We start from the raw sequence: 15,084 nt of genomic DNA on the forward strand, positions 1-15,084 counted from the left end.
TTTACTAAATTGTATTTCGTTTTGTTTCAGGTAACGATTTACCACATTGAAGCCGAGGGTCGCAATCCATCGCAATTATTATGGATTTACTATAGGAAACTGAGTTCAGGGTAAAGTTTAGAAATGGTTTATAGTTCAACCAGGACAACGTTACAAGCTCTACAAGGACTTAGATTTCTATGAAAATAATCATTGCTCTAGAGACAATATCCACGAAGGAAACAGCATAATACGTTTGTATGGAGAAAACCCCATTAATATATGCTCTTAAGCCTTAACAAAGTAACATATTGCAGTAAAATATAGATAAATAACTTGAACTTTTGAAAAGAGTAACCGCCGTGTTTATTGCTGGTTCTTCAAAGTATAATTGCATTCCAAAAACAATGGTGGATTTCTAAACAACGAATAATACCATTTTATCTTATACTAGCGGCCCGCCCCGGCTTCGCACGGGTGCAAGTCAAAGTTATAATTTATCGTAAAACTAATGGAAAAGTGGTTATAATGGCTAAAATATAAATGTTTGGTTTATACTTTCGCGGACTTTTTTGTTGACATTATTGAGTTCTACAACTTTTCTATAGAAGTCAACCATACATCTCTAACCATTTAGGCAGCGTTCTCGAGAATCGTTAACGTACGGCAGTTTTTTCGACGCCTTACTCCACAATTTTCACTACCACGAAAAATCCTATCTATTTTCCGGGATAAAATATAGCCTATACGGATTCGGAAGAATCCCTCTATGTAATGGTAAAAGAAATTTTGAAATCGGTCCAGTAGTTTTTGAGCCTATTCAATACAAACATACAAAAATACAAAAATACAAAGGTTTCCTCTTTATAATATTAAGTATAGATTATGCTGCTAATTGCAAAGCCTTATTAATTCATTCGTTTTATTAAAATTCTAAAGATTGGTATTTAAAATGAGTCCGAAATATAAATATACGCTTGCAGGTGTGCCCATTGACTCATCGCACCACTTATATTTTACACCTAGCAGTATCGTATTTTTATCCTACCTCGAATACGAAGTAGGTACAATATTGATTTGCAATAGCCCACTACAAGCACTAAAAGTTCGAAATTGAACGGGTTGTTTTGACTTTTGAAGATCGGTCTACTATATGTACATAATATTTCCGCATATTATACATAATATTCTCGCGCATTTTCCAGAATATATCCATACTTATTATTATAAATACCAAAGTGTGTCGTGTATCTGTTTGTCTGTCTGTCTACCTTTTCACGGCCCAATAGTTTAACCAATTCTGACGAAAGGTACAGAGTTAGCTCATATTCCGGGGACGGACATAGGCTACTTTTTATCCCGGAAAATCTAAGAGTTCCCACGGGATTCCTAAAGACCCGTCTGCTTAACCGAATTGTAAAGGTTATCGAGGTAGCTTGCGTTCCTGTAATTGACATAGGCAATTCCGGAAAATCAAACAGTTCCCACGGGATCTTTAAAAACCTAAATCCACGCGGACGAAGTTGCGGGCATCCTCTAGTACCTAATATAGCTTAAGGAATCCCCGCCATCTTGGAAAATAATATATCCCATGATTAGGAAGATATTTACATTTTTATCTCTAAATCTTTTCCTGATTCCTCTCTACCTCTGTAGTGTTGTGATTACACTAATAAAACACTCTCTGGACACACAAAGGGATGTAAAGCACACGTAACGCTGGAACACGCACACTCTCTGTCATGGCCGACAATGACTCCCCAGCGCCCCCGGAGACTGCAACGCCCTCCCGCGCCAGCGCATACACTACATCCCTTCTTTATTTTTATTATATGAAATAATTTGAAATTACAGTAGGTTACAGTAGGCAAAATTAGACAAAACAATTATGGTTTTAAATTTAACAAAACAATTTTGGTTTTACTTCCTTTTAACAACATTCAATACAATTCCCAATTAACAATTTAACACAATTTACTTTTGTACAAAATCCAATCACACCTAATCAACCTAATCATAGTTAACTAACTGCTACTCTGGTTCACAACCGTCCATGCATCATTTAATTTCTTTAAATGGACTATATTTCGCCGATATTCTTTTCCGGTTTCATCATTCCTAATATTAACATCACCACCACTCACATCCGTAACTGTATGCGTAGTGGGATTGAAATTGGAGGTTAACTTATTATCTTTGATCAAATTTTTCACTAATACTTTTTCTCCTATTTCTAAGATGCTATCTGTCGCTTTCCTTTTGAGATCTGCATACTCTTTCCCTTTTTCCTTCTTTTGCAGGTCCCTATCTCTTACCTCTTCATCTATTGCCTTATACTCCATATCTGGTGCTGCTGGGATCTTGTCTCTAAACTGTCTTTTATAAAATAACTCCGAGGGAGATTTGCCTGTAACAGAGTGAGGCGTACTGTTATACATCATTAAATAACTGAAAATGTCCTCTTTCCAATCCTTGTTTTCAGCTTGGCAAATTTTTAGACGTTTTAAAACGTCTCGATTTTGCCTCTCGACTTCCCCGTTCATTTGAGGCCAATACGGAACTGTATTATATAGGATGATTCCACATTCCTTACAATATTTCCGGAAAACCTCGCCAGTCATCTGAGTTCCATTATCACACGTCAAGGTTGCTGGATAACCTAATCTGGAGAATATTTCTTTTAACACCTTTATCGTATCAAGAGAAGTAATACTGCGCATTACTTTGATTTCTTTATATCTACTATAGTAATCAACAAGTATCAACAGGTAATCGTGACTAGGAAGCGGCCCCAAGAAGTCCATCGCTATGTCAACCCAAGGTTCAGCGGGAAGTGCTCGTCTCTTCATTGGATGTGGCGGAGTAGGATTTGATACAAGCGTACATCCTCGGCAAGCTTTTACTAATCGTTCAGCATCTTTGTCAATCCTAGGCCACCACACCTTTGTTCTGAGGCGAGCTTTCATTGCTACTATGCCTGGATGGCCTTCATGAGCTGCTTCCAGTACTCGTTGCCGCAGAAGATGAGGTATAACTATCCTAGTTCCCCGAAGAAGGATATCTCCACTAAAACAAAGTTCATTTTGTATAATTTTAAAGTTGTTAATGGAATCGTGCCAGTCATTATTAAAAATACCCTCTTTGACTTTCAAAATTTCCTCGTCTCCAGCAGAACATCCTTCAATTTCGTTCAATGGAACCGCGATAGGTCTACTGTAACTTACGATTTGGTTAATGTAATTTTCAGGATCAAATGGTTCTGACGAGGAAATTTTGCCAAGTCTGGAAATTGTGTCAGCTATGTTGGATTTACCTGGACGGTAGATGACTTTGTACCTGTAAGCCTGTAACCGAAGTACCCACCGTTCTATTCTTGCGCATGGTTTAGAAGTTCGTCCAAAAATGGTTTCCAATGGTTTGTGATCGCTTATTAGTTCAAAGTCTTTGCCAAACAGGTATATCTTAAAGTGTTCTACTGCCCAAACGAGCGCCAAGGCTTCTTTTTCTGTTTGACAATATCTCTTTTCACAGTCAGTGAGAGCCTTGTGACCAAAAGCGATCACACGGGGACCATCTTTACCAATCTGAACCAACACTGCACCTAACCCTACAGGAGAGGCATCAGCGATAACCTGGGTTTTATCAGAAGGACTATAGTAGCCTAAAGTTTCAATATTGGATATGCTTTTCTTTAAAGCTTCAAATGCCTCATCCTGCTTAGGTGTCCAGAATTTCTGAACATTTGCTGACTTTCCAATGCCTAACCGTAACAGTTCGCGCAAAGGTTCAGTAAGGGTAGCTAAGTTGGGAATCCATTTACTTACAAAATTAACCAAGCCCAAAAAACTTTGAATTTCTTCAATAGTATTTGGTATTCTACTAGTTTTAATTGCTGTCAAATATTTTTCAAGTGGCCTAATTCCACTAGCTGAAAGTTCATGACCGAGAAATTCAATTGTTTGAGTTTTATAAATGCATTTGTTTTCATTTAGCAGAACGTTGTTTTCTTTCAAAACTTGTAACACCTTACTTAACCTTGCGTCATGTTCTTTTTCTGTGGCACCGTGTACAATTATGTCGTCTATAAAATTGAATGTCCCTTCACAGCCTAACAACATCTTTTCTAAAATTTTTTGGAACATCTCTGGCGCACAAGAAATTCCGAACATTAGTCTCTTATATCTATATAGTCCTTTGCTAGTACTAAATGTAGTAATGTACCTACAATCTTCATGAATTTCGAGTTGATGAAAGGCATTTTTTATGTCAAGTTTAGAAAAGTATTTCGCTTGACGAAAGTTAGGTAGCAATTCCTTCATTGTTGGAAGGGGGTGATTTTCTCTTATAATTGCTTCGTTAGCTCTTCTCATATCTAAGCAAATACGTACCTCTTCTTGTCCTTCTTTAAGAACGGGAACCATGGGTGATACCCACGGTGAGGGTTCATTTACTTCCTCAATGATATCCGCATCTTTAAGTTCCTTTAATTTTTTGGTAACCTTTTCTTCTAAAGGAATGGGGACTCTTCGATATGGCTGGATAACTGGTTTAACTGTTTGGTCTATTGGGATTTGGACCGTTACTCCTTTGAACTTTGGAAACACTTTATCTGATGGTTTCTCATTACTTATTGAGTTAATTTGAAGCCCAATTTTTAGCACGCCTAACTGAATTGCTGTCTCCTTGCCTAATAAATCACGTGTGCCGTTTCTGATAACATAGATGGTACCTTTTATACACTTATTAGCAATGACTGAAATGTTCGCGTCAAAGGAGCCCATTATATCCAAAGGTTCTTTACTGCCGTAAGAAACAAGTGTCTTATTAGGTTTGCGTATTTGATTAGAAATTTTCACTCTATTGTCTTTTAGAAGCTGCCATGTTTTATCAGTAATTACGTTGCATTTACTTCCCGAATCGATCAAAATGTCAATGGTAACTCCCCCAATACTGCACTTTATAGTTTCGTCATCATCCAGGTGGAAAATATAATCTATTCGGGACTCTTCTGTCTTTTCCTTTCGTACTTCACCGGTCTCATCCTTTTTATCTCCGTTTTCACCCAGATTGAAAATGTAGTCAATTTCAGATCTAAAGGCACCTTTTTTTGTTTCTATTTTTGGTTTTTTATTTACGGTTTCCGTCCTGTTGCCCGAAAACTGTCTTTTCTGTCGAGTTCTACAATTTTCCCGGAAATGACCAATGAAGCCACACTTCAAACATCGTTTGTCTTTTGCTGGGCATTTTATGTCTTCGGATGAGTGGGAGGGGCTTCCACATCTACTACATTTAGTGTTCGAGAATTGTCTTGGGAACGGTTTGTTATATTTTTTCTTGTTATCGATTTTATTTATTTCTGCTTTGTTGAAATTGTTCGTATCATTTGTCTTTACCATTTTAAATTTATCCAATTGTCTGGCTACAACTTCTAATGCATTTGCTTTACTGATGATTTCGTCTAGAGTAATTGTATCTCCACCTTCTAAAATTTTTTTCCTCAATTCGACTTGTCTGCACTTTTCAGTGATTTGGTCAATAATATGCTGCTCTTTGTCATGGAATTGACATTTTTCGGCTTGAGTTCTTAACCTTAATAAAAATCGTTCGAATTGTTCTTCTTCTTCCTGTTTCATGAGTCTAAAGAGATACCTTTCGTAAATCCGACTTTGTTTTGGAGCAAAGTGACTGTCCAATTTCTTTAGAGCTACTTCATAAACATCGACACCTTCTTCTTCAACGTGAGCGCCGGGTATGTTATAATAAACTTCCTGGAGTGCTATACCCCCCACATGGAGTAGAGTAGCCCGTTTTTTTACAGGAGTCTCGATGTTGGCAGCCAGTAAGTAAATTTCGAATGCTCTTTTCCATTTTTCCCAGCGAGTGCCGATAGATGTTGGATCGCCTTCGCAATCAAAATGTTGCAAGTTAGGAAGTGTAGATGATGCATGAGTCATTTTGGGGCAGCCTGCAACAAAATGTTGACTCTTATTTTTGCGTGGCTCTTTTTTTTTTAGTATTACACTGCGTAGCCCTCTCATACAGTTGGACCTAATTATATACACATATTTTTAATATGTTACTTAAGGCGTATACGAGTACCTTAAAATATGTCCATAATTTAATCTGCGTGGCCCTTAGATTTAGTCTGCGTGGCCTTTAATTTAATCTGCGTGGCCCTTTGATATAATCTGCGTGGCCCTTTGATTTAATCTGCGTGGCCCTTTGAGTTAATCTGCGTGGCCCTTTGATATAATCTGCGTGGCCCTTTGATTTAATCTGCGTGGCCCTTTGAGTTAATCTGCGTGGCCCTTTGATTTAATCTGCGTGGCCCTTTGATTTATTTTTCGTGACCCTTTGATTAATTTTGCGTGGCCCTTTGATTTATTTTGCGTGGCCCATTGATTTAATTTGCGTGACTCTATTCATTGCGTGGCCTTAAAGTGAACCTTTCTTATTACTGGATCATCTCCATATAAATTGTGCAAGTAAACAATAGGATAAGTGCATAACTTAAATGTTGTGATGTAATTGTTGTTACTAATACAATGAAATAATCAAAGTTACCATAAACTTTATACACATGTTTCCTGCCTCGTGCAATCTAATTGAATTATTATTCAAACTATCATATTTTAAGTTATTACTTATAACCAAATTTAATAATAAAATAATAATCAATATTACATTGTGTAATGTATGTGCATAAAATATGTTTCTCATTAACAGAGCTCTCTCCGTCACTTACTCCATACAATCGTAGTTCCCATTTCATTTGAATATTAAGCAACCAAAGTCCATGAAATTTTGCAGACATAGTCTAGAAACTAATATCTGTGTCTGTGGTGTTTTAGATTTTTCTAAAAATATGTAGTTTTAAAATTACAGGGGCTCAAAGATTTGTATTTTTCTTTAAAAAAAGGCCCAACTTTGTGCTCGTTTTTCTAGACAACGAAGCAATTTAATGAAATTTGGAAAAACCACAGACCTAGAAAATTTAATGAATATTATGTAGTAAAAAAATTATCGTTATATATTTTATATTGTTATAATTATGTGGGAACTACGAAAACCAGAAATCACACCCAGAAATCTTGAAAATTTCGTGCTGTCTCGATTTGTGCAAGCGGGGTGGTGAAGTGCGGGGGACGACACGTGAAACTGACAGAAACTGACAGTCTAAACACACGGGCCACATTTAGACTGCACCCAACTCCAAACTTGTCGATAGGTCTAACTAAATACACTGGTACATTTCAACTTGCGTTAGACGTATGCGTTACCTACCGTTATGCGTAGACGTTGCCTGTAGATAAAAATATGTCTCATGTTTGCTGGCAATAGCGCATGCATCAAACCCTGCAAGTTGCACCTATTCCTCACGCAATACGCAATTCCTCACGCAATACGCACAGCTTTAATATTATAATTTTTGACAATGTATACTATATGTAATGCCATATCACAGGTCACTCTCTGATTTATTGCTAACAATTTACTTCCAAATGCAAAGAAATCTAAGTGTGTTGAATTCACACTGCCCAATACCAGGACCTTAAATGACATAAATTCATTGATAAATAATCATATGTTGAAAATAAAGGAGAACCCCGTGTTTCTCGGTATAATGTTAGATGCAAAGCTTCTATGGAACACCCACATATCAACACTTGATGGTAAACTCAGCTCTGCTGCTTACACTGTTAGAAAAATTCGACAGGTACTGACGTGGAAACTGCAAAAATTGTATATTTTGCCTATTTTCACTGTATTATGTCTTACGGACTCTTGCTATGAGATAAAGCGGTAGATATTGAGAAAAAAATGTATTACAGAAAAGGACAGGACGTGCAATTTATAATTTAAAACCGCGCGCTGCCATACAATAAAAATATAAGGAAATAAGTACCTTATCTATTATCTTATAGTAGCTTCTAAATATATTTACAACTAGCTAATGCCCGCAGCTTCGCTCGCGTGGATTTAGGTTTTTAAAAATCCCGATCCTTTCATTTCCCAGAACAAAAGTTGCCTCTCCGTAATAGCCCGTCCCCGGGATGCAACTTGTTTCTGTATCACGTAAGAATATTTAAACGGATGATCCTTTTCAAATCCCGAGGGATCACCAGGATTTAGGAATGCAATTTCTTACAGCATCAGGGTTGAGGTCAACGACAAAGTGTTTACTTGGTATAGATACCTTCAATATCAATTAATAATCGACACTTTTTAAATCCCATTAGCTTTAGTAGTCAGGTCCCCTGCAACATCAGGGTTGAGGAGTTGGAATCCAATTTTTTTATTGAACAATGTCGCAAACTTTCTTTATCGATTAAAAAAACTACCCAAAATTACGCAGTTAGGTTACCTGCCAAATTTCATGGTTTTGAGTCAACGGGAAGTACCCTAGAGGTTTTCTTGACACACACGACAGACAGAGAGATAGACAACAAAGTGATCCTATAAGAGTTCCGTTTTTCATTTTGAGGTACGAAACCCTAGAAAACGTAGGATCGGCATTCCGAACCAGTGGTAAATTTTTCTGACCATCCAAAAACACTTTGAAGTTTACCTAAAAGTTTACAGGAATAAAAATTTATCATTGTATTCCATTCCATTTCATTCTATTCCATTCTGTTCAAAGATAAATAAATAATAAAAATATTTGTCACCGAAACAATAATTTACGATACATCGACCAATATCAATTTTACTGATGACAATCTGACTATTACCAAAGTGAACGACTACTATAATATCTATTATATACGACTAACATAATATGTATTATAAATTGTGTGCCGTTTGCATTCTCACTAGGTTCTCATTAAGTTTGTTTTATTTGGTTAAACTTTCTGCCATTTATATTGTTATGACGTTTAATTGGCAAATAGTCTGTTTATTGGCTGAAACTCAAAAATTCAGCCAATCACAACAAAGAAAATATTGTAATAATGATTGATGCAGCTTTCTGTAATTGAAAACAAAATATTTGACATTAACTTGAATGTGACAGTGTTTTCCGAATAGGGTTGCCAGAGGCCCCGTATTTTACTGGTTACCCCGTATTTCAGGATACAGAAACCTGTAATTATGAAAATAAAATACGGGGCAAATAAAACTAAATATTTTTAGGGTTCCGTAACTCAAAAGCAAAAAAGAACTCTTATAGGATCACTTCGTTGTCTGTCAGTATGTCAGTCTTTCCGTCTGTCCGTCCGTCCATTTGTCCTTCTATCCGTCTGTCATGTGTTCATGAACAAATATTAGTATTTTCAATTTTCAAAGTAAGATAACTACATATATCAAGTGGGTTATCATATGAAAGGGCTTTACCTGTTCATTCTAAAACAGATTTTTATTTATTTTTATGCATATTTTTTTAATGCATAACAGTTTTTGATTTCTCGAGTAAAATGTCGGAAAAAATACCCGAATACGGAACCCTCGGTGCGTGGGTCTGACTCGCACTTGGCCGGTTTTTTACAAATTCAGCAGGAGCTTGCTGGCGAAATCAAACACTGACGTTATGTCCAGTAGAAAGAATATTTTCCTTTTGCGGCAATGCGTAGCCGAAACCCACTCGATATTGATCATGGTCGTAGCCAAGGCGGCGGGGCTTGGTTTGAGGATGTAAGCCTTTTTTTATACAAGTTAGCCCGTGACTTTAATCTTTTCTAGTGGTAAGTGATGATGCAGTCTAATTTCTTGGCCGTTAGGGCCATACTAACCATATAACTAGCCATGACCGAAGCCTCCCACCAGACCAGAAATTTTGAAATGGCGACTGCGCCTGGGAAGCCGTCAAAAACCTAAGCCTAAAATAATACTTACACTATTTCTTGCATTTGCTTACCAATTTTTTTTTGGAAATATATCGAACATTTCGCGCTCACTTCACTCGCGCTTTGAATTTCTATTACTTGGTGTAAACCCCGCAATTTCGTTTGCATGAATTTAGATTTTAAAAATTCCGTGGGGGATTTTCCGGGCTAAAAAGCCGCCTAAAAAAATGTCTGGGATGCAAGTTACCTCTGAATAGTAAGTACCAAAATTTTGGTAAAGAAGATGGGCCGTGAAAGGGTAACAAATAGATAGGCAAATAGATATACTGTCGTATTCGTAATATTAGTATGGATAGGAAGCTTTAAAAATAAAATCTTGCTATGGCTACACTCGTTTCCCTTTCACTTTAATTTTTTCTGTATTGAACCAAAAACACTTACGCTCACTGCGCTCGCGCTTTTTTATTATTGTATTTTATCTCACTGTCAAATTGAAAGGCGAAATTCCACTAACCAGGTAATTAGCCCATAAAGTTGAGCGAATGTTTTTTTCCTCATGACAGGATTCAGTTCCGGCCCTAATAAAACCTCTCCCGCAATCGATTCCTGGCTACGGCCATAGTATTGATACTGTGAAGGTGGAATTACAAATTAAATGTAATTTTAAGTTGAAATGAGAAGATTGTATGCATGAAATGTATAACATTTTGCTTTACAACACTAAGAGTTTTTAAAAGCTATTTAAATAAATAAATCTTTTATTTAAAACCACATTGCAAACACAGTTCACCAATCAAGATACGGCACCATACAGAGAAAAAATACAAAACTTATAAATAAACTGAAATATCTAAATAGGCTTTCCATGCATTTCAGAGAGAATCACCGCCTATTTCTTCAAATACTTCAAATTTTCAAATTTCTTCAAATCTAAACCCCGTATTTTTGATGGTGGTAGCCTGTAAATCAAAAAGAGCCAGGTGGCAACCCTACTTCGACCTAGACAGAATGAAAAATTGTTTTCATTACTCGGTATGCCTACTGCCATAGTGTGACAGAAAGTGTGACGGTAGTTGTGACCTCTGATTGGCCGACTCTCTTTCACTATTTGCTAAAATTGATGATTGCAACAACAATATTTTCTTTTATGAAATCGAAAACAGAACACGGACGTCAAACAGGTTGACTAATTGCAATCATTTCTGACCGGCTAACATTGTTCCGCTAGTGGCTCAAACTCACTGTCGCAGCAAGAACATGGTAAATTCAGCCAATCACAGCAATTTGAAATTTGGTTATCACAAATGTACCGATCTAGGAACCGAGAATGCACGAACCAGGGCAGATAGAGATAAGAACAATAATATCATACGTAGGAAATCGACGGGGGATCGTTGGCAAGGATAGCCTTAAGTCAAATCTATGATCATAAATCATACATTATATCAATTGAACTGATCAAAGGTAGGTATCGTTAGGTTGTATACGTGCACAATATATATTTTTGTAGATATCCATATAATCCAAGAGTCTGGAAAGCAGGTTTTATTTGAAACCTTCATAACTCCCGTATTTATAACAATTTACTTTTGTTGGCCACCTAGCAACAGATCGTACGACATCGAATGAGTCAATTATTATTTTGTTAAACCACCTTCATTAGATAATATATTTTTTTTTTTTAATAACCTTACACAACAACCTTTGCATAATAATTGTATGGCCTTATTCCCTTCTATTTGATATAATGCAAGGCCCTTAACAATGAAGGATAGCGGCATAAATACGAGTATAAATTTGTTTGCCAGTAGGTACCTTTGTTTACGTATTTACTTGGTTCCTAAGTGATTCTGATTTATGCATATAACATTACAGTGTTCATTAAACTAATTTTTTTTTTTTTTATCCTATTAGGTACCTATACCTAATACCAACAATTTATAATAGGTTATTCGGACCGAAGCTAACACGTAAACAATTGATAGGCAACAAATAGGTAACCATTACTGTTCCTTCCTTCATTTATCCTTTTTTTTCATTAGAGTTACATGTACTTACTTTTATCCTCGTCGCCACTTGTAGTGTTGTGATTACACTAATAAAACACTCTCTGGACACACAAAGGGATGTAAAGCACACGTAACGCTGGAACACGCACACTCTCTGTCATGGCCGACAATGACTCCCCAGCGCCCCCGGAGACTGCAACGCCCTCCCGCGCCAGCGCATACACTACAACCTCTATAGCCTAATTTTATTCCCGTAAATTAGGTTTCTGTATGTACTTCGTTAATCCTAACATATTCGCCGTAGGTAGCCGCTATGCTAATCGCGCTACTTTACCCGGCATTATGCTAATCCAACGCGGTTAAAATTAACTTTAAACTCGTTTTCATGCAAGTTTCGCCGCAGAACTAAGCTACTACGTAATACGCTTGTCTAAAGATCTATAGTTTTTCAACGTTATTTCTCAACAAGTGTAAATTAAAAATTTATAACACCCCCGACGATCCAAAGTATTTGAGTTTTCCACATAGGTTTTCCAAAACATCATTTTCAAATCTTTTTCAAATAAATAATTATGTATTTAGGCAACGTCCATCTTGACAGTTTGACATTTGTCTATTGACATCATATTATGAACCTGACGGTTATCTAACCTTCTTTTCTACAAGAAAACTAGAAAAGAGCTGATAACTCTTAAACGGCTGAACCAATTTTTTTAGATTATAGCTAAGAACACTCTCGATCAAGCCACCTTTCAAACAAAAAAAACTAAATTAAATCGGTTCATTCGTTTAGGCGCTACGATGCCACAGACAGATACACAGACACACAGATACACACGTCAAACTTATAACACCCCTCTTTTTGGGTCGGGGGTTAAAAATAAAATTGATTAAAGATATGATTTTTAGGATTCCGAAGTAAAATAACCTTCGTTCAGTGCGTTTGTTCGTCGGTCTTTGTGTCACAACCGTTAAAAAAACTCTTAATGAATGATTGAATGGAATTAATGAACTTATTTATATTTGTCGTCGAATCGTGACATCACGGCTCTGCTGAAGAGAATCTGATATATTCAATCAATTAATCAATCAATCAATTTATTGCGAAGGGTTATATCACGGGACAGAATTTTCTGTTCCGTGGTTATACCTATTATATACATTGGTCTTAATCTAAACTTATAATAAGTACAGCCAAATTCAGCCTTATGGCAATGTTTTACACAATTACAATAATGAAAAAATGAATAAGATTAAAAAAAAGATTCCGACGAATTGAGAACCTCCTCCTTTTTTTGAAGTCGGTTAAAAATTAATTCTCATGTCAAGGGAGAGAATTGTAACAATTTTTTTTTTGTATCTTCATGTAATTCATGGATATTTGGCCTAATTTTTTGAAGCTTTTGTCTTCCCCATACTGAGTCACCTCAAAATGGTAATCTAGTTATGTGGTTATAAAAAGTTTCGTTCAGAAGTGGGATTTAATTATAACTTGAGGAAAATGCACTTAAAAAGTTAGCTATCAAAAATTAGGTAAGCAAGAACGCGAACTTTGCACTCGTGTTTTGCATTTACATTAACTGCAGGTGGTTTAGATTTTAAAGTTAATTTAGACTGCCGTTTTTTGGTTTTTAGGGTTCCGTACCTCAAAAGGAAAAAAGAAACCCTTATAGGATCACTTCGTTGTCTGACTGTCTGTCCGTCGGTCAAGAAAACCTATAGGCTACTTTCTGTTGACCTACATATAATCATGAAAGGCAGGTAGGTGGTCTTATAGCACAAGTAAAAGAAAAAATCCGAAAACCGTGAATTTGTCGTTACATCACAGGAAAAAAATTAAAATATGTTCATGAACAAATAAATAATAATATAATTAGTGCCTATTTTAAATTTTCAAAGTAAGATAAGTTCTATGCCAAGTGGGATATCATATGAAAGGGCTTTACCTGTACATTGTGAAACAGACTTTTATTTATTTTTATGTATGAAATAGTTTTTGATTTATCGTGAAAAATGACGCAAAAATACGGCTGTATTACGGAACTCTCGGTGCGCGAGTCTGATTCGCGCTTGGCCGGTTTTTTTATACTTAAATAAGAGTAATAGTAATACTTCTAATATGGATTCATAATTCTGTGATAAAACTAGGTAGGTAGGTAATAGCTTAGAAAATTATAGTACAGGTTATTCCGCAAAGAGAGTCTAGATATAGATAGACAATCTAGCATAGACGGCAGATAGGCATCTTTCGATAAGCATCGTTTTATTCCATTGTATATTTAGTATTCATGCTTCAAGAGTTCGGAATACAAATTGATATCATTCTTTAGATATGCTAAGTTGATTCTGAATACTAACGTAAATAAATACAATTTATTGAAGAAATACTGTATTTTCTTTTATTTTAAATCAAATACAATTGACTGCAATCACACCTGGTGGTAAGTGATGATGCAGTCTAACTCTAAGATGGAAGCGGGCCTACCTGGGTAGGGTACGGCGCACGTTAGGAAGCTCGGCATAAAAGGGCACTTAAAACAATAAGTCAAACTCAAAACTCAAATCATTTATTCAAAGTAGTAGGTACTACTTATTTTACTCCTTTGATGGTCAGAAGAAGATTTGTGATACAGCGGTGATAATTAATTACGTAAACTTAAAACTAAAGCTACGAGGGTTCCGAATGCGCCCAGGTCCGAGAAGAGAAGGCTACGTAAGACCCACCCCCGCCCGCCCTAAGTATGAATACGGTATGGGGTGTAATTATAAAGTTATCTGACAATTACGCGCGCTATTGATCGCGGAAATCATTTCAGGGAAGAAATAGTAATAGCGCGACGTAGGCGTTATTACGTTACTTCAGAATTTGAGCCTTTGTTATAGTTTTCGCCTCTATTTCAAGCGGGCTTTGTTAATTTCTACTACCTATATTTAAACTATTAAATATTATATCTTAAATTTAAACTATTATTTTAACGGTATATAACCGAGGTAATCTAGTGGAGAATACATACTTTAATATTATAAATGCGAAAGTGTGTCTGTCTGTCTGTCTGCTACCTTTTCACGGCCCAACAGTTTAACCGATTCTGCCAAAATTTGGTACAGGTGCGGCTTGTATCCCGGGACGGACCTATGGACATAGGCTACTTTTTATCCCGGAAAATTAAAGCGGGATTCCTAACGACCCATCCGCTTAACTGATTTGTATGTTTGGTACCGAGGTAGCTTACGTCCCTGTAATTGACATAGGCAACTTTTTGAAGCCAAATAATATCATTTTTATGGGTTGCGAAGTCAAAGATTCGAACACA

General features: G+C 36.4%; 2 protein-coding genes across 4 annotated transcripts in view; one reads left to right on the top strand and one right to left on the bottom strand.

Moving 5' to 3' along the window:
* The window catches only part of LOC123877274 (calsyntenin-1), a 224,475-nt gene that overhangs the window by 46,450 nt on the left and 162,941 nt on the right, over window positions 1–15,084 (top strand). The window lies entirely within an intron of this gene.
* Window positions 2,026–11,992, bottom strand: LOC123877278. Of its 2 annotated transcripts, none has more exons than XM_045923899.1 (3): window positions 11,820–11,992; window positions 4,368–5,944; window positions 2,026–2,386 (listed from the first exon to the last, which is right to left on the bottom strand). In XM_045923899.1, exons 2-3 carry the CDS (start codon window positions 5,931–5,933, stop codon window positions 2,303–2,305), a joined length of 1,650 nt encoding a protein of 549 aa, XP_045779855.1. In that variant the 5' UTR covers window positions 5,934–5,944; window positions 11,820–11,992; the 3' UTR covers window positions 2,026–2,302. The 2 variants fall into 2 exon arrangements, with proteins under 2 accessions (XP_045779855.1, XP_045779856.1); XM_045923900.1 differs by having other exon boundaries at window positions 2,027–3,045.

The sequence above is a fragment of the Maniola jurtina genome, chromosome 23 (assembly GCF_905333055.1).
Source record: "Maniola jurtina chromosome 23, ilManJurt1.1, whole genome shotgun sequence".
NCBI classification, from domain to species: Eukaryota; Metazoa; Arthropoda; class Insecta; order Lepidoptera; family Nymphalidae; genus Maniola; species Maniola jurtina.

Excerpts from the sequence above, each read along its gene's own strand:
- LOC123877278 (XM_045923899.1), bottom strand. The coding sequence starts at position 5,933 with ATGACTCATGCATCATCTACACTTCCTAACTTGCAACATTTTGATTGC. Across the intron at positions 2,387-4,367 it reads TTAAAGAAGGACAAGAAGAG|GCAAATCTCCCTCGGAGTTA; the intron begins GTACGTATTTGC and ends ACTCTGTTACAG.